This window comes from Echeneis naucrates, chromosome 20 (genome assembly GCF_900963305.1).
Source record: "Echeneis naucrates chromosome 20, fEcheNa1.1, whole genome shotgun sequence".
NCBI classification, from domain to species: domain Eukaryota; kingdom Metazoa; phylum Chordata; class Actinopteri; order Carangiformes; family Echeneidae; genus Echeneis; species Echeneis naucrates.
Genome location: NC_042530.1, coordinates 13,682,351 through 13,704,685, shown reverse-complemented (window position 1 = coordinate 13,704,685; position 22,335 = coordinate 13,682,351). Strand labels below are relative to the sequence as shown.

Sequence of the window (22,335 nt, the reverse complement as noted above, 5' to 3'; positions counted from 1 at the left end):
TCTCTCTGATCATCTCAGCCGCATGAAAATAAAATGAGCGAGATTGGAATTTTCTTCTCCTAATTTTTTGTTTGCCATCTCCATTAAGTTCTTGCGTAACATAACAGCTATACCTATCGCAGCAGTACAACCATTAAATTTGCTGCTCTGCGGTTGTGCCTGATGTTAGATGAAATGTAATTGATGCATGGATCATGTTCTCTGCTTGTGATTTTTTTTTTTTTTTTTTTTTTTTTAGTCCTAATGTGGTACATTCTTACATGACGTAGACACAGAGCAGGATTTGTGAGTCGCTATTCTTTGTGTGGTTACATTTAGGCTACTGAGACGCTTAAGTTGAGGTTAGGGGGAAATTGTCTTTGGTTAAATACTCCTTTTTTCTCCCTCTGAGCTCCCCCTCTAACCAAAGCAAGTGCTTTGAATTTCTGAAACACAACTATAAAAGTATGAATCCCACTTTACTTGTCACAAGTGTACCTTGTAGGTCAGTGAGTATTTTTGCAGAAATTGACTATAAGCTCTGTGAAACTTTTCACGTTTGCTCGAAACATTTCCACAAACTGAATGTGGGCTGCATTATGTGCCAACCAAAATGTATTTAGTGTTACAATCAGTAGCTAGTAACTCAGTAAGGAAAAGGGTTTGCTCATTAAGCAGCAACACTCTGCAAGTAAATCCATGCCCTGTAAGTCTGTATATTTTAGTCCGGCCTCAAAGAAAACACAAATCTAACATGCAGGAGGGTGTAAAAGTGCTGAAAAGAAAAAGAGGAAAAATGTGTCATAGCTTCTGATTCTGGCTACTCAATTAATATATAAAATAACTGTGCCAATTTATCCAACAAGGCCACCAACGCAGGGTAAAATTTCCCTTGGGATAAATAAAGCATATATTTATCTATCTAAAAATTTTTCCTCTCACACCAGCTGGCCCCTGACACACCCAGTCTGTGCTCTGAACTTGTCTCCTGTTTTTTAGAAAATTGGGGCAACTTTTTTTGATTCTAGACTGAAGGATCTACTGGGTAATTCTGGTATATATAATTTTGACTTCTTATATATAATAAATGAATAAAGGGCTCTGTTCTTTTTATCCAACAGATTCAATAGTTGTAAATTATTAGCCCAAATGTATATAATTAATGTATCTGTCTTAATGCCTCAAATCTCAGTTCTGACCTTTTGGAAAGATTTTGTTTTCGGTGAAATGCGGTTTTCACAATTCCAACTGCTGTCTCGTGTATAGTGATGACTGCCATGCACTCATAATGGACCCACAGTATCCCAGAATGCATCATGAAAAAGCAGTCTACCACCGATTAACTCACCAAACAATACAATACCGTCATGCATTATCCTTCTGGTGAAAGGAAGAAAACAGTGTTGAGAAAATGAGTGTAGCAAAGTGTTTTTTCAAGTCAACACAGGATTTCCTGAATAGTAATGAAGTGACTTTTGAGACGACCAGAGACTCAGACTCAGACGCAACAATGATGAATGACCTCAGCACTGAAGATGTCTAAGATAGTAACAAGTGGAGTAAACAAGGGTGAACACAGCCTGAATCAAGCGCAGTTGTTTTGGTGTTTTTGAACCAACAGCCCTATAATCGGAATATAGCATGACACACGGAGGGTATGTGAATATGAGTCAGAAATATTTTTTTTTCTTGCATCGCTCTGCTGCTGCATGAGAGTAAAATGATAAAAGACTGTGACTTTGTGAGAGAGCGAAGTTTTGGGGTTTGGTGTTGTTCTGCGCATGCGCGCTGCGGTCCACACTCACAACCGGGGGCCGTGCACAGAGAGAGAGAGAGAGAAAGAGAGAGAGAGAGAGAGGTAACAGGGGATCCATGGAGCGTCTCACAGCACTAGTGTTTTCTATGTCTTCATGTCCACGATGCACTTTAGAATTTCAATAAGATGCGTGTGTGTTTCCAGATAATCAGTTTCCTCCTCATCGCCTTAAACTTTTTCTGCCAGCCGCTCCGAGCTCAGGGTAAGTCCGTCCGTGTCAGTGTCCGTGTCTGTGCTTCTTCATGTCCGCAGCTCGAAGTCTGCTCTCCTGTCTCCTGTCCCGATCATCGCGAAACTTCATGTAACAACAGAGCCCCGGACCAGAGAGGTTGGCTGGGGGGGTCTGGACTCCTGTGTCCCGGGACTAACTTCAGTGACAGCCGGCATCCTGTTGGTCGGACAGGGAAAGAAGAGGGGAGGAGGAGGTGGGGGGGGGGGGTTGTGAAGCAAAACTCCATTCACAATTTGCCCGACACTACACTGCTTCGTTTATTAGTGATCCCGGACGCACCGCAGGCAAACAATTTGGGGGTAATTTAGTTCAAGCAAGCCTCCCGGTGAATTCGGGGCAACTGAATGTCCCCAGATCCGCCGCTGATTTCAGCAAAAAACCTAAAATTTGAACTTGTCCGGACCGCTAGCTACCGCCCACCACTCAGTGTCTGAGGTGTGAGAATAACTGGGGGGGGGAAGCTTTGGAAAAGTTGGGACGAGCGCCTCAAATGAAAAGGCTACTTTCTGACACCTATGAAATGTTAGATGCGTGCTTTTCTGCTGCTTAACTTCGCCAGAACGAAGCGTTTTGTTTGTTTGTTTTGTGTTTTCTTTTTTTTTTTTTTTTTTTTTTGCTGGTAAATCCATTGTTGCGATGAGCGTTAGCATGACGCCCGCTCCTCCTCGGTGCTAGCATCCTGTGGTAGCGGCTTGGTGTGCCGGATAGAGCCCGTGGAACTGTGCAGGAGGGCCGGGGAGGAAACTCTCACTAACCCCCCTCCACCCCTCCCGACACTCTTGGATTTCTTTTCCGCCGGTTTGTTGTCTTTCTGCTCGGCTGGAAGACTTTTCAAAGTAGCTGGTAGTTGGGGGGGGGGGGGGGGTCGGTAGTAAACAGTGCTGACACACACAGACGATTGGAAGAAAGTTTTCCTTACAGCGATGGGAAAAGTCATATAGCCTAAAATACATTTACCCCCATCCAACGTCCCCATGTTTGTCATTCATCTCACAATTTTAAGCTTAAAGTGACACCAGGTATTCACAAGTTAGTGTTTATATGTTTATGAAGGTGGCAAAGTGAGCGTGTTGATGAAAGAATAAGAACAGCATGCTATGGAAATGTGTGTGAATGCAGTGTATTTGCCTCACAGGGTGCTAATGAATTCACGGGGACCTGTGATGGCTGCTAGAGCAACACTGAGGTGTGTGTGTGTGTTTGTTTGTGTTGGTTCTGTGGGACAACAGCACAACTCATCTAATTTTCACTTGTTAATTGTGTGAGTCAACAGGGAGCCGCCACTTTGTGCCTTGGTGCTACATTCATTTAAAGGCATTTGTCTCCTGGACAGACCTTCGGCTGTTATCGCTGCTGAACAGTATATTGTCCTGTGTGCATCCAAGCTGCCTTCTTTATCAACGTGTGTGTTGGGGCGGAGGGGTGGGGGGACTCCATGGGCAGGGTTATAAATTGGTCTAACATGCTGGTGGGGAGGTCTTTGATGTTTAGTCCACATGGGTGCAGGATGTGGATTTGCTCTGGCTAAATATCACTTTGTACAGTTTTTTTTTTCCCTGGCACATCTGCCAGGAACATGAAAGCAACACAACTCTTAGATCCTCATTTGGGGTGCACATTGTCTCCTAAAGGCTTGTGACAGCAATAAAGGTCTGAGAAAATCTAAAACGGGTTATCGTTGGGATGAACAGCGCCATGTGGAAAAGTGATCGACCAGGTTTCACCCATAGGAAGATAGGGTTTCTTCTCGGGCTTTGCTCCCCTTTCACTCGCTCTATGTAGAAATTCCTCACATATTTTTTTTTTTTTCTCCTTCTATCGAGTTTTGCAAAACTTCTCTCCTCGGTTTCTTTCATGTTGCGATCGGGGTTGTGGGGCTAGCCGTGAGAGACTGCATCTGGAACCGATTTGACTCCTCAAAGCAGAAAGAGAAGAGGAGGGGAAGGAGGGAAGTGAACGGCAGCCCTTTTCTCTCTCCCTGTCCACTGTGAGCAGGCATGGGCTGCAGCCCCGCGAAAGTAATTATAGTTTAGTGAACACAAGATTAAAGTGCAACATAGAGTTGAATTTCTTGGCCATCCCTTCCTGTAGATTTCGTTGAGTTGACCATGAAATGTAACATTTTTCCATCCTGCAACGCCATTGCTTGAGCTAAATATAAAGAAAAAGCCCAGCGAAATTATACAAGGAAAAACCTCTTTTTTATATATATAAAATATGATCCTGTAAATGGCTACGTAGTGGACTTGAATTATTTCAGGACAGTGCTTCTTTAACTCTGATCCATGCCCAGGCTATTTTCCCTGGAGACACCACTGAGATCAAAGCGCTCTACTATCGTAGGCAGCATCGGCAGCCCTGTCACAGTTGAGAATTACATGCTCTGCTCGTAAACAGCGCAGACATTTGCAGAGCAATGGGAAAGCTCTTCGAATGCAGCTCGACTCCAAATATACTGGATAAGTTCCATCGTATTCAGGTGGGGTTATCATTAAGCACCAGCTGCTCCACTTCATTGTGCCACGTTAAAATCCACCTGCTGCAAGTCCTTTAACTCTTATAATTAAACCTTGGTTTCATTAAGGCAAGGTTAAGTGCTGTTGGCTTGTGTTGGTGGTGAGAACGTTTCATTCATTATGTGTGTAAGAGTTGACATGGACATACTGAAGCTGAAATATATTTCCATTTGAAGTGGCATTGATTGGTTTTTATGGTCATGTGTAAAAAATACCAGAAGTTGACAGGCACTGCATGAAACCTTTTTGAGAAGGTGGGAAAAAACTGTGGCAGCTTTGGTTACAGATCCGCATTGCCAGGCACTTTATTAATCTTTAACTGCCTCAAATATTTATTTTGAATATTTTTGGCCATCTGTCAGAATCCAGTCAATATGTAGGTGTCACTTCAAAATGTTGAATTTGTCAGACCTGTTGATTAATGAGATATACAGAAACAGGAAGAGAGTCCTATGAATGGCAGTCTGATGCCTCAAAATGGTTTAGATGTTAGATGTAAAGATGATGATGTTAGGATAGCTGGAAAGCCCGAGCTCAAAACATGGTAAAATCAGAACAGGACTTGAACAGTCCAAACGGTAACTCAGCTAACACAGCAAGGCGATAACCACTCTACTATTTAGTGATTTTCTTGCCATCATCTCTTCTCCAAAGTTTTCCAGAATCTAAACCAGAGGCTTTTGGAAATGTTGCTTTCTTTTTATTGATTTGAAAACTCAGCGGTTGTGTTGTAGTCTGTACGGCCAAAGATGTAGATCTTTGAAATTGTGAGGTGTGATTGATAACGATCATCCCTGATTGGTTATAATCAGCCCCAGTACCAATGGTGACAATAACGTGTAAAAAGCAACGTTGACCTTGCAGTCTTTGCGAGCTGCTCTTGTGCTGCTCATGTCTGCTTTTACTTCTACAGCTTTCTTCGCTGTTCCTCGTCTGTTTTACTTTGTGTGACTAATTAACTGCGACAATCTGCGTCTTGTTTACACTGCTCAGTCTACACACTGGTCATGTATGTATGGGTGAGTATAGATGGTATGGATGGATGGATGGATTTTGTTGAAGTAAGAATGTGCGGTGTTGCTTAAAAGCTTTTTGCAATGATCATTAATCTTGCCTTGACAAATGAGGCTTAGTAACACAAGTAAAGGTTTCTTAATGGTGCATTGTGGTTGCTTTTAGTGCCTGAAGAGTAATTTTTGCATATCCAAATAGTGATTTGAGGGTGTGACCACAACTTGCACAATTAACAGTGTCTCAATAAGCTGGCTGAGGTGAAAGTTGAAACATCGCATTGTTTATTGCAAGCCTCTTCATATCTTTACTTGCATTGCTGCTCAGCCAGAGATGGTAAACCATGAGCACAGTGATGAGTCCAGTTCTTTGAATCATAATGAGCAATGTTAAGTGTGTCACTCGTGTTGTATCTTCAACGTTACTAAATGCTTTTTATTCAAGCTGAACGAGATATAGTGCCCCTCCAGCCCGCCCCTTTACCTTCGTGTTTCTAAGGCAGGAATCTGTTGGGCTACTGTCCATGAAACTTAGATGCTCAGGCAATATCCAAAATATATCTCAACACAGGGGGAGCATGGCCACATATTGTTTAGCGCTGTGGCCCCACAACAGAAAGTTTGTGGGTTCCCTCAGGTATTCTGGGTTTCGCCTTCATCCAAAGACATCACGTTTGGGTTAATTGGTGATCCTTAATTTGTCTGTAGGTCTGAGTGTGAGTGGTTGTTTGTCTCTGTGTGTTGGCCCTGTGATGGACTGGTGAGCTGGGATTGGCTCCAGCACCCCCGCGCCCCGGAAACAGATAAGGGGTTGAAGATGAATGAATGATAGAATGAATATCACAACACAGCCCAGTGCAAGTATTGTGATATATATGATATTATAATATATACTGTATTTTATGTCCTTTAAAGCAGAATGGCAAGACTGTACAGAAAATAAAGTCTGATATAATAATAAAAAAGATTGCATATGGAGGGAAATATTGCTAAATATATATAATGTAATGGTCTGCACTGCTGCCAGGCTTAGTGAGTTTGAATCACAATTTCTTGGCATTTCAGTGAAAGTTCACGTTATTTGATGTGTGGTTGTGTGAGGCTTCTTATCTCCAGTTAATGTATTTACCTGCAGTGGATTCAGAGCAGTCCTGCCAGTTTAGAGAGTAATGAGCTGCAATTTTATTATGGATAGTATGTAATATATGCGGCGCTTCATCTTGCCATCAAACAGCCCTTTCCTTTGGGACTCTTTTTTTTAACCACGCTTTGCTGTCGCTCAAACAGCTTGCATGTGGAGTGTGGTAATAAATGGTTGCTTTAGCAGCAGCGGTTTGAAGCAGTTGATCCAAGAAAAAGTGCCAATTTGCGGCAGGTTCTGTATCATGTTTCTCCTAAAGATACTAGAACGTACTGATTCAAAGAAATAGCAGGTTAGCTTGAGTTAACTTTTAGGTAAGCAGCTTCATTTGTAACTGATTATTCTTAGGTAGAAAAAAGATATATGTCTGATTGGCTATTTGGACTAAAAAAAAAACAACAACAAACAAAACACAACAAACTGGAAAGCAGTCAAATCATTGTCTCTGTTGTTGGCCCTCTTGCTATTCACTGCATTAGAAATAAATAAAGGGCTCTCCCAGGATAATTACATTTTCTGCTCATTTCCCGAAGGTCTTCTAGTACTTTAATAATATTATGACTTGCAAAAATTTGTATTTAACTGTTGTCTTTTGCTTAAATAAAATGTCTTCTCAGAAGCTCCTCTCGTACAAATGCAATTGAATAGAGACTCTGCACAATCAAACAGTGTTTTCCATTAAGTTTCGAAAAGATTGCAGCTGTCTATTTGTTGGCTCGACAGGGAACGTGGTCTGACAGTCAATTGTTTGGTTTTGGAGACAGAGCAGAGACGTGGAAATCAAAGATAACAGGAAACAAATAAGATGCTTAAAAAAAAAAAAAAAAAGATTTCAGTGTTCTAAAATTCAAGTCTGCGGGACAGCTGTGTTTTATTGCAGAGGAATAACTGTGTGGAGCAGGTGTTGTGTGTTTTGGATGCTGTAGCTTTTGTGCCGGGAGGAAAACCCTATGGCGCTCGAACTGGATCGCTTCATGTCAGAGATACTGGAGAGGCATTGGTCTGCAGCTTGTGCATGTTGTTACCAAACTGTCCCACCGGCTGCAGCAGGTTAGTGCGGTGCATGTCATTGTTCATGCTCACCTTTTCTTTGATTTCCCCCTCCATGTCAGCCTTCTCTTAAGCCTTTGTCATAGTAAGCCTTTTTTTCACTGAGGCCCTGTTTACTATCTTTTGTTGTTTTTGGTCCAGGTTCTTGTTCAGGGTGAAATAATAGCAGAAGGGACCAATTGAGCTGGCTGGACCGCTGACACGAACCTGCAAATCCAGTCATAATTTCCCACTTTTTCACGATTTTAATGAACTAAATAAAGCTGATTAATCAGTAATAATCTTGTTTACTTTCCATATTTGCAGACAGATCAGATCTAGTAGAGAAGCAGTTATAAGGGAGTGAAACTTTAAACAATGACTACTTTGTGAGTACAGAAAAATCTACTTCTCACATGAAAATTTATCATCATAACACCACACTTAATTTTACAGAATGTAATCTTGTGTCCATACCCTTACCAAATTTAATTGCCTTAAAATTAATTATAATTTTCCAGCAGTAACTCTTCTATCGACAAAGACTCTTTTGTCAGGCAGTCATGTTTATCTTGGAAATGCGCACAATCCCCGTCAGTGGGATGTGGTGGTTAACTTGTGACTTTACTAAGGGCTGTAAATAAAGATGGATGTAGACTGCTTGTAGTCAGCCACAGGTTTCTCTAGGGCGGTTTTGAAACTCCGAGTGTGCAGCTCAGCTGTTGCCATCTTAGCAGCAGCTGGCTCTGGCTGAGCCAGAAATGGGCAAAGATGAGGTTCATGTGTGAAGCTTATAATTAGTAGCCTGCCATCCATTATGTAGAACCTTAAGCTTTCATAAAATTTAAAAAGGAGAGTTATATAAAATATTAATGTCCAGTTGTCATGAAGGAGGATATTAGCTGTCATATTAGCTGACGCTCGAACCACTTTTTTGTTCCAGGCTGTAAATGTGCAATTCTGTTGTAAAGTTGTATATTTTACAGTGACAGAATATGGGAGCTTTTCAAACTATCCACTGCAACAATCTGAAGAGACGTTCGTCTGCCACCTGAATGGAAAATTATAAGATGAAAGAAAAGTGTGACTTTCAGTGTTGTGTAATAGCATCCACAGATGTATGTTTGCTGCACTTTCTTGAAGCACATTATTAACTAAGTTACTATCTTCATCTGAAAATTAAAGCCTGTGTTTTGGCAGGATAAACTTCCAGAACTGGAGTTCAGGCATCAACTTTGCTGTAATTATTCTCTGAGAGCTGGTGACAATCTCTTAACAGAACGTTCACCCCGGGGTGCTTGAGCCAATCCCAGCTGATGAGTTAGCCCAGGACGGGTCGACATATAGAGACAAACAACCATTCACACTCACATTCATGCCTACAGGAAGTTTAGAGTCACTAAGGGACCTAAGCATGCATGCCTTTGGACTGTGGGAGAAAACTGGAGTACCAGGAGGAAACCTATGCAGGCATGGGGAGAGCATCCAAAAATCTGCAAAGGGCCCCAGGTCTGAGAGCTGAACCCAGAATCTCCTTGCTGTGAGGCAATGACGCTAATCGCCATTACGCTCCGCCGCCTCCTCTTAACAAAACAAGTCTTTTAAATTTTTTCATCTTTCAAAGTTGTTTAACTTTCTCTTATAAATTTGAGATGTACCCAAAAACATCATGTAAAATAAACTTGGTTCTTCTCTGTCATCAACAGCAGAACCATTAGCCCTCAGTGAACAAGAGACAAAATCGTGACGGTGGACAGAAAACCAACCTTTCAATCAAAGATGATCAGATTTGGGATGCATCTGTAATTTTTTCCTCCCAGCTCTTAGGGCCTCAACCTGTAACATCCCTACTATCCTTTTCATTTTATCGTTAAAATCATGCATTCAGTATTGATTTGTTATTATCTTTCCTTGTTCTGAATCAACACATGACACAGGTTGCCTTATTCAGCCTGGAATGTATTGAGACGTACCATTTGCATATTAGCCAAATTATGTTTGGATGATGTTTACATGAACCATAGTGGACTAGTTTGTCATACCCACACTGATTTATATAATGATTGGGTTTATTTAGAATTTCAATATGTGCACTGGGTATCAGTGTGGTCGGTCATATTGAGATGTTTTTCTTCCTTTGGTAGTCATCCAATAGATGAGTGTAGTGGACTTGTTGGACATTTATCCCGTTGGTAAATCCCTTCTCCTTGGCCTCCTCCTTCCCCGTCTCCCTCTGTGCTCTCCCCCCTTTGCCTCATTCTGCATGGCCACATGCATCTCATTATGTCATTTGACATTGCATAAACACAATACAGTCGGTCAGGTATGCATCTGGCTTTGATTCTGCTAATTGAATATGAAATGAGTGCAGGACATGCTCCACCATCTAGGTGCCTTGGTTTGTGTGTGTGTGTGTGTGTGTGTGTGTGTGTGTGGGACATCTGCACTTTCTCTTCAAGGATTTAGCTGTTCAAGGGGATCTTGTGACTACAACTGTGGTGTGTGTGTGTGTAAGTGTTACTCAATCTTATTGGGTACACACCTGGCTTGCATATGTCTGACATGGTCACACAATCCCCTTACATAACGTATTCCTATAAATGCGCGCACACACACACACGCACACAGACTAAAAAGTGAAATTAATACACCATACTTGGAACTGATATAGTTAAATTATCAAGAAGCATAGGCATACTCATACTTACAATAAACAGCAGTTATTGTTATTCCACACTTGTGACTTTGCATAAGTGATTGCACCAAAAAAGTGAACATCCATCAATAAACGCCACCTGGCTGAGTTCCAGCCAGAAACTTCACTGTGCTACTTCTGCATGTAGACTACTCAGGAAGCGTTTAGGGGGACATTCCTCCTCAAAACCGCATTCATTTTGTTGTGCAATTCCAGTGTCTATCACAAATTAAAATAGTCCATTATATCATATGCCTTTATTCAAAATAGTTATGTTGGCATGTCTGCTGACTCCTTTAAGGAGCAGGTTTTCATTGAAAATTCTGTGTAAGACTGTTTTGATTAAAAGCTTAAATTAGCTGCTAATTAAGCTACTTTTTGGGTTGTGCTGTGTTGTATTTGTGTTACCCTGTAGTAGTTACTGGCAGAGATACATGATTGTCAATACCCATGAAGAGAGCAGGCAAAGTGGCCAGCTATTTGGATGACATGTTATAAGATTCTGTAACCCTGCCACGCTTGCATACACACACACACACACGTGCAAAAAGCACGATGCTCCTCTCTGTGAAATTTCTTCATAATGTCCTTCTCACATATCACAGTCTGAGGCAACTGGCAGAAGATGTGAGCTCTGTATCAGAAAGAAGTAAATGCTCCATTTGTCACTGTCTCCTCACTGGAAAGAGTCAGAGATGCTGTTTGAAGCGAGGGACACTTTGGAGAAGACAAATGCTTTTGTTTGTATCATTTTCTCTGAATGATTCAACTTAGGGAAATATGATTATTATGAAAAGAAATTACACTGGTGCTGTCCAAATTTCATTCCCTCTAAAGTGCAAAGCCTCAGCAAATGTGTCTTGTAGACACATTTTTTATACATCTAGGGGAGAAAAGTAAAAAAGAATTTTCTGAAATCTGCTCTTCTTTACTTAACACACACTGCTGATTCTTTAATGGTGAACATTTCAATTAATCCAAGAGCAGGAAGTGACCTTTGACCTCGATCCATGAACCCCCCCCCCAGAGAGGGAGTAGCTCTGAGGAATGCAGGAAGGAGCGTGGTCACACACAGGAGGCTTCTCTTCTCTCTATGTGTGGCTGACTGTTCCTTTACTCACAATCACAAAGGCATCTTAATTTTGCTGTGATACTGTATTTTTCTGTCATCTTTTTGGAGGATTGTTGTTAGATGTTCAACTGACATGCTGATATTTACTCTCTGTATTCTATCTAGTTAGTTTACAACCAACACTGTCACTAAAAACTAAATGGAATTCAATTACATCACAGAATCTGCTTGGAAGAATTTTACTTTATTTGCCATTTTAATGTCACAGTAAAAAAGTTACTGATCAAATGCACACTGCAGAACAAAGCATGAAGGCAATGACCCTTTAAGCGTCTGTTTTAATGCTGACATGAGTTTGTATCTCAGGATTTCCTTTTTTCATTTTATTTTTCAGGGGTAATAGGGGGCAGGTCAGTTGACAAGCTTCACGATGATAACATCGCTCTAGTTTTGAAACAACTTGGAAAATCTACCATATAACACAACATACCAAATATGTATTAAGCTATTTATTTTCATGAATTGTTTTTCATGAACAATATGCAATGAGATTATAACGAGACTGAAGAAATGAGACCTTTACTGACTTTCTCAGTGACCTCAAACAGTCAGTGGACTGACTAGCTAATGTTATTTTAGAAATGGAATCCAATGTCAACAAATGGCCAGCTCTTGGCACAACAGAAACTTCAACACAAAATCCACATGAGCACAAAAACTAACCAAAATAAAAACTGCTTCATCTAGTGAAACCTGTCAAGTCCAATGGGAATCTGAAAGCTAGGTCACGGGATTCATTCACTTACTCCACACAAAGAAAGTGGTGTCCATCCCACAGCCGCCACAGAAAATGCACATCAGGATCCAAACGCAGACAAACATGAAGGCTGGTAGGAGCGGAGAAAATACTCAAAAAGTAATTTTCAAAATGTACAAGTGGGGAAGCAAGAAACAAAACACTGGTTATCCAGACGGAGGCAGCATAAACAGGAAGATTCTCAGGAAACTGAATCCAAATACAGTGAAAATTTAAAAAACAACTGGAACACACTGGAAATAAGCTGACACAGACTGAAGAGAAGAGACGTGGGTGCAACTAATTTTTAGTATAGCAGGATATTCCAAAAAATGGTAAATAGACAGGGGCAGGAAATAAAAGGAACTGTTAACATGGCAGGTGAGCCATTTCAAACATTAAGTCTATCTCAGTAAAAGCCTGTGACAAGTCTGTGCTGTGTAATAGCTTGTCTTATATGTACATAATTACAGAGACTGTATGTTGGATCACCTACATTTACCACTGTACCCGAACACATTGTGCGCAGACACATAGTGGACTGAAAGTGGTCCTGTTCACTCCTGGAACTTAAATTTTACCAGTTCGTCTGAATCCTTTATCAGCCTGTTGGGAAGAAAATTATTGCACCATGGTCTGGGAAATGGCTGACAGTGATATCATAGATATAAGCAGTTTGAAGTAAATGGGCAAAACCACAGTGGTATGCAAGTTAAACCAGATATCAAAACTGAATATTCACAAGTCATTAAAAGTTAGTTAGAAGACACAAACGGCCACTGTGTGTCAGTGTGGTTGTGAATGATTCATAGCAGTATTTAACACTTTTGTAGTGGTTGAGGGCTCTTTCCAACTTCTGCTGATTTCTCCTCTTTGATTAATATGCATGATTATATTTCCTGTTGTCCTTCTCATGCAGTCCCATTTGACTCATCCCATGTGAAAGACAAAGAGCAATCTGGCAACAAAAATTTGTGTCTTATCACACTGACCCATTAGGACTTCTGTTAACTTTGTGCATTCATAATGACACAGTCACCACTCGCTACCAGCATGGCCGACCTTGACCAACCATTCAGCCCTGCGGGATTAGTTTTTTTTGGAGTGTTTAACTGAAATCTGCTTGATTTTGTATTCCAATCGCTGCAAAAACAATCAGCCAATTTGACGAGAGTAGCTGATCCTCTCCTCTGATTGGCTGACTGTTTGTTACTAAGCCTGAGGGAGGTTAAACTACACTGAAATGGTTTTCAAAGCCACAGATTTAATTTTCATGGCTATTAACACTTCGGCTAGAACACAAGGAAGGTCTCAACTATGCAATTATAATCTCAAAAAGCTTAATTTAGTGCTTTCTGAAACCCGCAAATATCCCAAAAGAGAGTGCCGTGTCACGACGCCATGTCCATGTATATGTACACACACATACACACAGGAAACTGGCTGGCAGGAAATCTAGAGTAAAGTTGAATTTGCATAAAAGGGGTAGCACTGAAATTCCTCTCCTTATCGTCTCTGCAGCTGGCTCCCAGTCACGAGCGTGGCTGCTATTTCAGGATTGTTTGTCATAGCTGAAATGGTGCTTTTTATCCCGGCCATTTGAAGTGCGGCTGCCCAGCAGCTCTGATGCAAGGAACATCAGTGGAAGGAAAGTAAAATGGAAGAATGTGGCTTTCTATAACAGCGTGATAAGTCTGACAGGTAACAGTACAAACAGAATAACAAATAGGCTCCAATTTGAAGAATATCCATACTCTATTTTCTCTGTTAAGTTCTATTAGGTTTGAGTTTTCCGAGTTTGTCCAGTTTCTCTTGGTTCAGTTTGTGTTGATTTATCAGGGCTTGTCCAGTTGTCTTTGTTTGGCTTTGTCTTTGTTTAGTACCTATTCCATCACGCCAGGATGGTCGGCTGTTGTTATGTCTTGATCTATTTCCTCTTAGTGTCTGTAATTTGTTGATGCATCTTTTTTTTTCCATCACGAGTAAAACATTTTTCCTCAATTGTTTCCAGTGTAAATGGATCTTTAAATGGTGCTTTGGGGCGAACAGGGTAAAGCGAGCTTCAGCAAAACAATGACCTCAGCTACCCAGCGAGAGTCTTGGACTGTGCGCCAGCGAAGTTGGGAAAGACTCTCTGTGGCCTCAAACTTTCTCTGTGGTTGTTCCTTTTTAATGTGATAACAGTTGAACATGCTGCAGGGCAGTCGTCCGACCACAGAAACACAAAAATACTACAAGAGCAGGTGTCACTTTGAACTTGACCTGTAATGAAGCAGCACAGGTGACCACGGAGAGCAGAGAGAATTTCTGTGCATGAACTGAGATGCCCTGGATTTACTTTAAAAACATGGATGATATGGCACAGCTGTTTTTAACCTATATTTATGTTGATTTTTTTCAGACAGCGTCAGAACCATAACATCCGATGCGGTTAGCTGGGCTGTCTCTCCTACTCCTAACCAGATGTTGGCTCAGATGCAGTTTTGTTTCCCAACTGAAGGACAGATTTAATAGTTTGTGCGACGCTCAGATGTTTCAGTGCAGACAGAGGCCTGGAAATGCTGTTTGGATGCCGCATTTCAAAAGTTAGCCAACCCCAGTTCTACAGACATAGTCCATGTTATATCTAAATCTGTTTACTCTCCGCAAGGAGCAGCCCTCATCACGTCATAACAGATATATACTGTCTTCTGTGCCACAAAGGCAGATGAGTGACCAGTAAACTCATGAAAGGCACGTACCAAATCTACATATACAAAATTCTATATGTTAATGTACTGCTTATTTTGACCTCAAGCCGAAAACTGATTCATAAGCCCCAAAAAGCAGAGAATGTCCTTTCTTCTTGGCTATGAAAACCTTTTTTTTATATATCCAATCTCCATCAAATGATTTTTGTCTTTAACCGCACTGATAAATGGACGTGAATTGTCCAGTATTAGTTGGGTAAAGATGTATTGGCATTACGTAGACTGTACATTGGCTTGCTGGGTACTTTTACCACAATTAATAAAAATAACAATTCCCTCATAATTTTCACAAGATGATGCACAGTGATTAACACCACAGTGTTAATAGTCATTAACAGCAAGACAACAAGACACCTTGCACCGATGTAATGTAATCATAAGATGAAGAATGCCTTCTGTGTAAATTGTGCGCTTCAAATATACAAAGGGAGAATATTTTCCAAGCCTGGCCTCTGTGATGTTTCCACTCCATAGAAACCGCAAAAGTGTTTACCAGATATTTCTCTCACTCCACACTAGAGCCATGTTCCTGCATCTAGTTTAGATGAAAGGCGGCCACCAGCTGGCCACATTCACCATTTTGCACCACACTGCCACAGCGTTCATGTCACCATCGTCTCCAGTGAGAATTCAACTTCGGACTTAATGTGTAGTTCTCATGCACGCTGTTATTGTCAGAGGATGGCTTTTCTTATAATTTTGGCCTCTGTCTCTTGGGCGGTTTGTGATTTGGATGTGCCGTTGTTTTCCATTCCTGTGCCTAACATCCTTTGATGAGCGTACGCACAAAGCAGGCATTTGAATGTGTGCGTCGGGGCCCGACTGATGACGATGTTTGCGGTGCCAAGCTGGGAATTCGACTTGATCATGAAGTTGGGGAAATAAAACGATGCTAATCTGATTTGCAGGCGGTATGTTGAACGATCTACAGCGCGTCTTCTCTCACCCTGTGACTGACAGTTTGTATCTGTGATGTTTCACACCTTTGCCCATAGCTTTGTTTGTCTCCACCACCCAACACACACACACACACGCAATAGCGTTTTGATTAAACCTCCCACAGTTGTGCCACGCGTTCCTCCTGCAGGGACCTCATGTTGACATGCATTATCTCTGGGTGGTATAAGGTGTGTGGGTGTTGATAGTGGTTCAGGTTTCAAAAGCCATTCTCAGACATGAAACCTGTGACATTATTCGTCTGTCAGTCATTCAGATACAGACGGCGGTTTTGTAAACACTTCCATGCTGTGTCAGAGATGAATGAACATTTAACAACTTTATAATTGTTGTATCATCGCCGTCTGTGGGAATGGTGTCAGCTGCTTCATCAAAGCCACAGTATCTCTGCTGCTCGTATCTTTCATTGAGAAATTCACCCGGGTTTATTTTGTCCCCTTTCTTTTTCTTTGTGCAAAGAGAAAGAGTGACGAATTTGTCATTGTTCCCAAGAAACGGTATTTAAAGGGTGTTCAATCGCAGCGATTCTCTGTATTGTTGGTCGATTTCATTGTTTTGTAAGACGACCCACTCACAACGCACTTGTCCAAAAAATTGTGAAAAAAGCAAACAAACAGATTCAACAAAACAAGAAACAGACGTACAACAGTGAAAATACAACACAAAAGCACAAGCCATCTCTGAAGTAAGTATAAATAAGTACGATACAGGACAATATATATATATATTATATATATATACCCAACAAATCTTTTATTTCACTAGAAACTAAAGAAGAGTTTGACTGCATGCAAGTTGTGTTAAAATGTCTGAAATCAGACAGATAATAGAGATATAGATATAATATATAATAGATATTATATCTATAATAGATATAATAGATAATAAAGAATTCCTTGTCTTAACTTATTAGTTTAATTCAATAACATGATACATAAAGGTTTAGGTAAACACAAAACTGTTTATGCAAAGAACTTAATCACTCTGTTCAAAACAAATCTTTTTTTACAGGGAAAAACCTATAGATGTGTTTTATAAGCTCTGTGTGGTATCATCACTAGTCATTCTGTATACAAAATGGCATGTAGACTCAGTGGTTGTAAAAACAGGTTAGATACAATTAAAGTCTTTGGGAAAATGAACCTACTATTTGATTTATTAACACAGTAAAGACGCTTCAAGTTTCAAGTCTTCTCGAGTACAATATGATGTCCATTTTTAAGACATGGCTGTATTTAGAAGAAAACATAATGGCAGTTTAAAACCAGGCAGTAACGCCACTGTTCTACTGGGGTTCTACTCAAAGCAATATTTCATTGGTATTTAATGTTAAAGCAGGAGGCACCACCCCTGCGGCCAAACACATGCACTGCGAACACCGTTGATTTAGCGCAAAGTAAATATCCAGATTTTCACCTATTGTTGTTCCAAACATGCGTACGATGTTGGACATTCACAATGTCTAAAAGTGTGATTGTACGGTACTTAGTTTAGTGCTTTCAGTCTGAAACAGTCTGTGGTGTGATGTGTTTGGTTGAATAAAGAGCAGCAGAGCAGGTGAGGGGTTTTTTGCTACACTTTGCTTCATGAATGCAACAGTGTGATGGTGATGTGCGTGTGTGCGTGTGTGTGTGTGTGTGTGTGTGTGTGGGGTGGGTGGGGGGGATTCTTGTCCCTGTTGTGTGAAGGCTGAGCCAGAATGGGGCCAGTGCTCATTAACTGCCAGTCTCACACTGGGCCTCATACTGTACATGAATGAATGGCCTCCATCATCCCTCCCCCTCCCTCAAATTATTATGTCACCTGCCATTGTTTGGAAAAGCTGTTTTCTCTCTTTCTGTGTGTGTGTGTGTGTGTGTGTGGGAAGGAGGATGGGGGAGGGAAAGTTCATTTGTTCCTTGTTCACTCATGGTTATGAGCTGTCAGACTTAAGTCAGTTCAAAGTGCTTAGAAACTGTTTCCCTTTCTTGAAGCATTATCAAAACAATTACTTCATTGACCAGCCGTCTGGACTCATGGAACCTGGACACTTGTAGAACTGGAATTCAGTTCAATCCAAATCCCTAGCTCCTTTTTTTTTTAAAGTCCACTTTCATTAGGCAGCTGCTGAAAAAGCTACGATGAACGCACTGAAAACCACCTTGAACACTCAAGCTGAATTTTGTCTGTGACTGCAGAAACTAGTTTGCATTTCTTGTAAGTTTTGCTGTAATAATTAGTTGTTATTGTTGTTTTGTTTTGTTTGTTTGTTTTTTTTTTCAATCAAATTGATTGTACATTCTAGCATTTCGCTCTTCAGCTTGTAAAGTAAGTTACCTAAGCTAATAAATAAAAACGGAGGTGGTGACTATCAAGTTGCATTGTCTGATTTTCAAGGAGTTGGTGGAGACAAAAACTGAGCTAAAAAGAGGGAGACAATTGGACTCCGAACTGCCAAACAACACAATTACAACCCTTCGAATAGTCTGTCTCACCCCTCTAAATAGATTACTGACTTATTCTGCAAGAATTTTGCATCACAGCTTTAACAATATTAGGACGTGGTGCACTGTAAAGGCCTGCAGACAGAGCCGCGCTCTGTGTTCAGTGAAACCCAAGAACACACTGTCACACTAACACTGTCAAGCCTTAAAAGCTCAAGTTTGAGGCTTCAGCTTTACTCTTTATTATTTAGTCATTGTTCACACACGCACACACACTGTGAAAGCATGCACTTTGGTGGAGCATCAAAGACGAGTGTAACAGACCCAGTGATGGAATCCAGAAACTCCAGTGTCAGACAGCTGGACACAAACACACACTCACACACACACACACACACGTAATCACACATGGGCTTCCTTGTGCACATGAACATACTGATAAGCGGGTGTTGTGGTTTTCCTCTGCCTGTCGAGTTCAGTCTTTTTTTTTTGTGCCGCCAGCCGCGGTCAATGTGAAACAGAGGGACCTGCTGTGGAAGAGAAAGACAATACAATTCAATACAAATCATTTTCTTCAGCGAGAGACATAATTATATCAACATAGGTCAAAGATATACCATCAGACCACTAAAGGCTGAACTTAAAAAGAAACAAAACAAAACACTTTATTTTCTTTTTTTTGGACTATGCAGTAGTTGGCTGTGTATGTTGGCATCTATGCGGATTTACACTAAGTCAAGTTTTTTGTGGCTTGGCAATCAACCTTTCCGTTTCTCTGACCCCTTGAGCTGCATCTGAATCACTTTCTCCACTTTCATCAGCCATTTTGAAACTGCTGCTTTCCTTTGTCCTTCCTGTTACAGTCTCCATGGCTACGGCCTCTCCCTCTCTCCTGTCTCCGTTTTCCTCATGCTGTTGTTCAGTCTCTGGACATATACAAATCAATCAGATCAGATCGAGCAGCGCTCATTTTGGCATTTCTCGATTTCTTTTGTGGATTGATAACTTGATTTGGTGCGTTAAGATGATTAACTGGATGGAGCACAGTGTTAATGTAAAGAAAATGTTTTCGATCTCAAGTCTTTACTGCTGCATTCGACACAGTTAACCCAAAATGTCTTATTTCCTGCCTTGAGCACTGTGTTGGTATCAGGGACACTGCCCTGCAGTGTTTCAGGTCTTATCTGTCTGGGAAATGTTTCTCAGTGAGACTTGGTGATACCAACTCATCTGCTTCCCCCTTATCCTGTGCAGTACCCTTTCGGCTCAATTCTTGGGCCAATCCTATTTTCTTTGTACCTTCTGTCCCTTGGACATGTTTTTTCATAAAACATGGAATCTCTTTTCACTTAAATGCAGCTGCCTCTCAAAACTACTTGCCTCTCAAAAGGAGGAACAAAAGCTCCCTGACAGCTCTGTTAGATTCTCTTCAGGACATTAAAGCCTGGATGGCTTCAAACTTCTCAAAATTAAACAAAGACAAAACTGAGCTCATTGTGTTTGTGTCCTCTGATGTCCATTGTATGAATCTGGGCTTGTTGCAACCTTATGCAAAACTCAGGGAGAGCGATTTAAAACGTAAAAAGCAAATAAACGCTGCAGTCAAATCCACTTTTTATCATTTCAGTCTTTTATCGAAAATCAAATCCATTTTACCTTTTTAAAAATCTGAACTGTGTGATTCATGCTCATATCGCCACCCATTCAAACTACTTTAATGCACTTTATATTGGTGTCAGCTAGGCTTCTCTCACATGCTTACAGTTAGTCCAACACGTGGCTCCTCATCTTTTAGTTGGAACCCAAAAACATGAACACATCTTCCCCATTTTTGCCCCACTTCACTGGCTCCCTGTCCATTTTAGGTCAGCGGATCAGCTGTCTTGTCGTCAGTAAAATCCAGACCAAAAAAAAAAAAAACAAACAAAAACTGGGGGAGACTGTGCCTTTTTAGCAGTATTCCCCAAGCTGTGGAATGAGCTTACATGTCAAATTGACCCCCACCCTGAAAGTTTTGAAATCTCGTCTGTTGTTTTTTTTTTTTTTTTTTTTTTTTTTTTTAATCCGTTTTATTCATTCCCTTGTGCAGCACCTTGGTAACCTTGTGTTTTTAAAATGTGCTATACAAATAAAGTGAATGGGATTGGAAGTCTTTACAGTAAACTTCTCTCTGCAGAGAGGTATTAGCATGGAGGGTGGGTCCGTTTCCATTCCCACAGACCTGTAGGGCATCAATGTTAACAGAGTCGAGGTTGTTGGATGAGGCTGCCTAAGTGCTTTTTCTGAACTTTTGAGGTGGGTGAACTACATTTAAAGGCTTTTATCTGGCATTATAACCATGTTGGCATGTAGCCTCCACGACCCTCGGCTTTATTTTGACACATATCAGACACAGACTGGTGCAGATAGAGTATAGTGCCTCACTGTTAGCACATCTGTGTACTGTAGCTATGTGTCGTTGCAGTTCTGCATCACTGTGTAAGTGTGCAGTGAGGAGGCGTGAGCTATTTGTTGACAGCATACTAAGCCAAGTCACTTACTGGAACCCTGGGCTGGATTGTGGTTTTGAGCCCTGCTGCCAGCCAATTCGACCCGTCTGTGTGTGTGTTTTCTTTAATGCCTCTTCAGCTTTCAGGTGTCCAGGAACTCTTCCTGCACACACAGGACGATAATGACTCTGCCACAGCTTCCTCTTACAAACATGCAGTGAGTGTTCACTGACCCGTCTCACAAAGATGTTTTAGATTCGGCTGTTGCCTTCGGCCAAATGCAAGTCAAATCATTCTGCAAAAAAAAAAAAAAAGACTAATTTGAAGCTGAAACATTAGAAATCTTACCCTTAGGCTAACTCAGACCCACTACCATGTTTCCATGGTAACAATTGATAATCTCTACACTGACCATTACCAACTTAATTGTTATAGAGAGAGCAATGAGAAGGGGGAGTATTTTTTGTTGTTGTTGTTGTTGTTTCAGCCAAAATATTCTTCATTAACCCACAAAGCATTGTACCACAATCCGACTCCATCAGGTACTCAAGTGTTTTGTCCAATAGGTCAGTTTATGCATCAACTTTAAGTGTAATTTCTTATATTTAAGCTATAGCTGAAGTCTGTGAAAGTCACCCCCACATCATGGAGACTTCTATATCAAAGTTCGCACTTTTCCCCTGGGAAATTCATGTAATACACAGTGCTGGTGATCAGTGGTACTGACAGTTGTAATCCTCAACACTCTGTGCCTGCATTCTCAAAATGATTATTTATTTAGCTAAATAAGGAAATCTGTATTTCCAGCATATTCAGCGCAGCACACACTAGTTTATGCGCTGCTTGTTGTTCAGCCGACTGCCGGGTTTTCGATGTGTGTTCTGGGCTTTGACATAGCTATAGTAGCTCATTAGACTGTTATAGCGGTTTTATGTTGTGCTAAAACCATTAATCTATCTCTCTCTCTCCTTCTCTCTCTTTTTTCTGTTGCTCGCTCAATCACTCCATGAGCATCCGTTTGTGTCTGTATACAAAGAAGTATAATCTTGCCTGCTACTGGTTGAGTATATAATATTTAATGTATTACTTCACGTCTATGTCTTTTTGGCTGCAACACAGCTCAGTCAGATTATGATCACAGTCATGACCCAAACTATATTCATTTGAAAGCATTTAAATCGTAATGATTGTCTAATAGAAGCAGCTAATAAGTCAGGATAATTACATGAAGGCCACACCCATGTACAGTTTGCGTAGAGCTGAACTTCTTCGAAGACAGATTCATAAATCCACCCCAATAACTTCTTGGAGAGTCCAGCAATAATGAAAGACATGTTTTATATTAATTGCTAAGACATGATGACAAGCATGGATAAGACTGAGGAGCTGAATTTGTCGTTTTAAGTCAACGTGGGGATCAGGATTAATGA

The 22,335-nt window shown here is 40.9% G+C and overlaps 1 protein-coding gene across 1 annotated transcript in view; it reads left to right on the top strand.

Annotated features, from left to right (window-relative positions):
• Window positions 1–1,842: 1,842 nt before the first annotated feature.
• The window catches only part of reck (reversion-inducing-cysteine-rich protein with kazal motifs), a 64,894-nt gene continuing 44,401 nt past the window's right edge, over window positions 1,843–22,335 (top strand). The window contains exon 1 of the mRNA XM_029529289.1: window positions 1,843–1,997. Coding sequence (XP_029385149.1) covers window positions 1,922–1,997 — 76 coding nt within the window. The 5' untranslated portion in view covers window positions 1,843–1,921. The remainder of the gene's footprint in view (window positions 1,998–22,335) is intronic.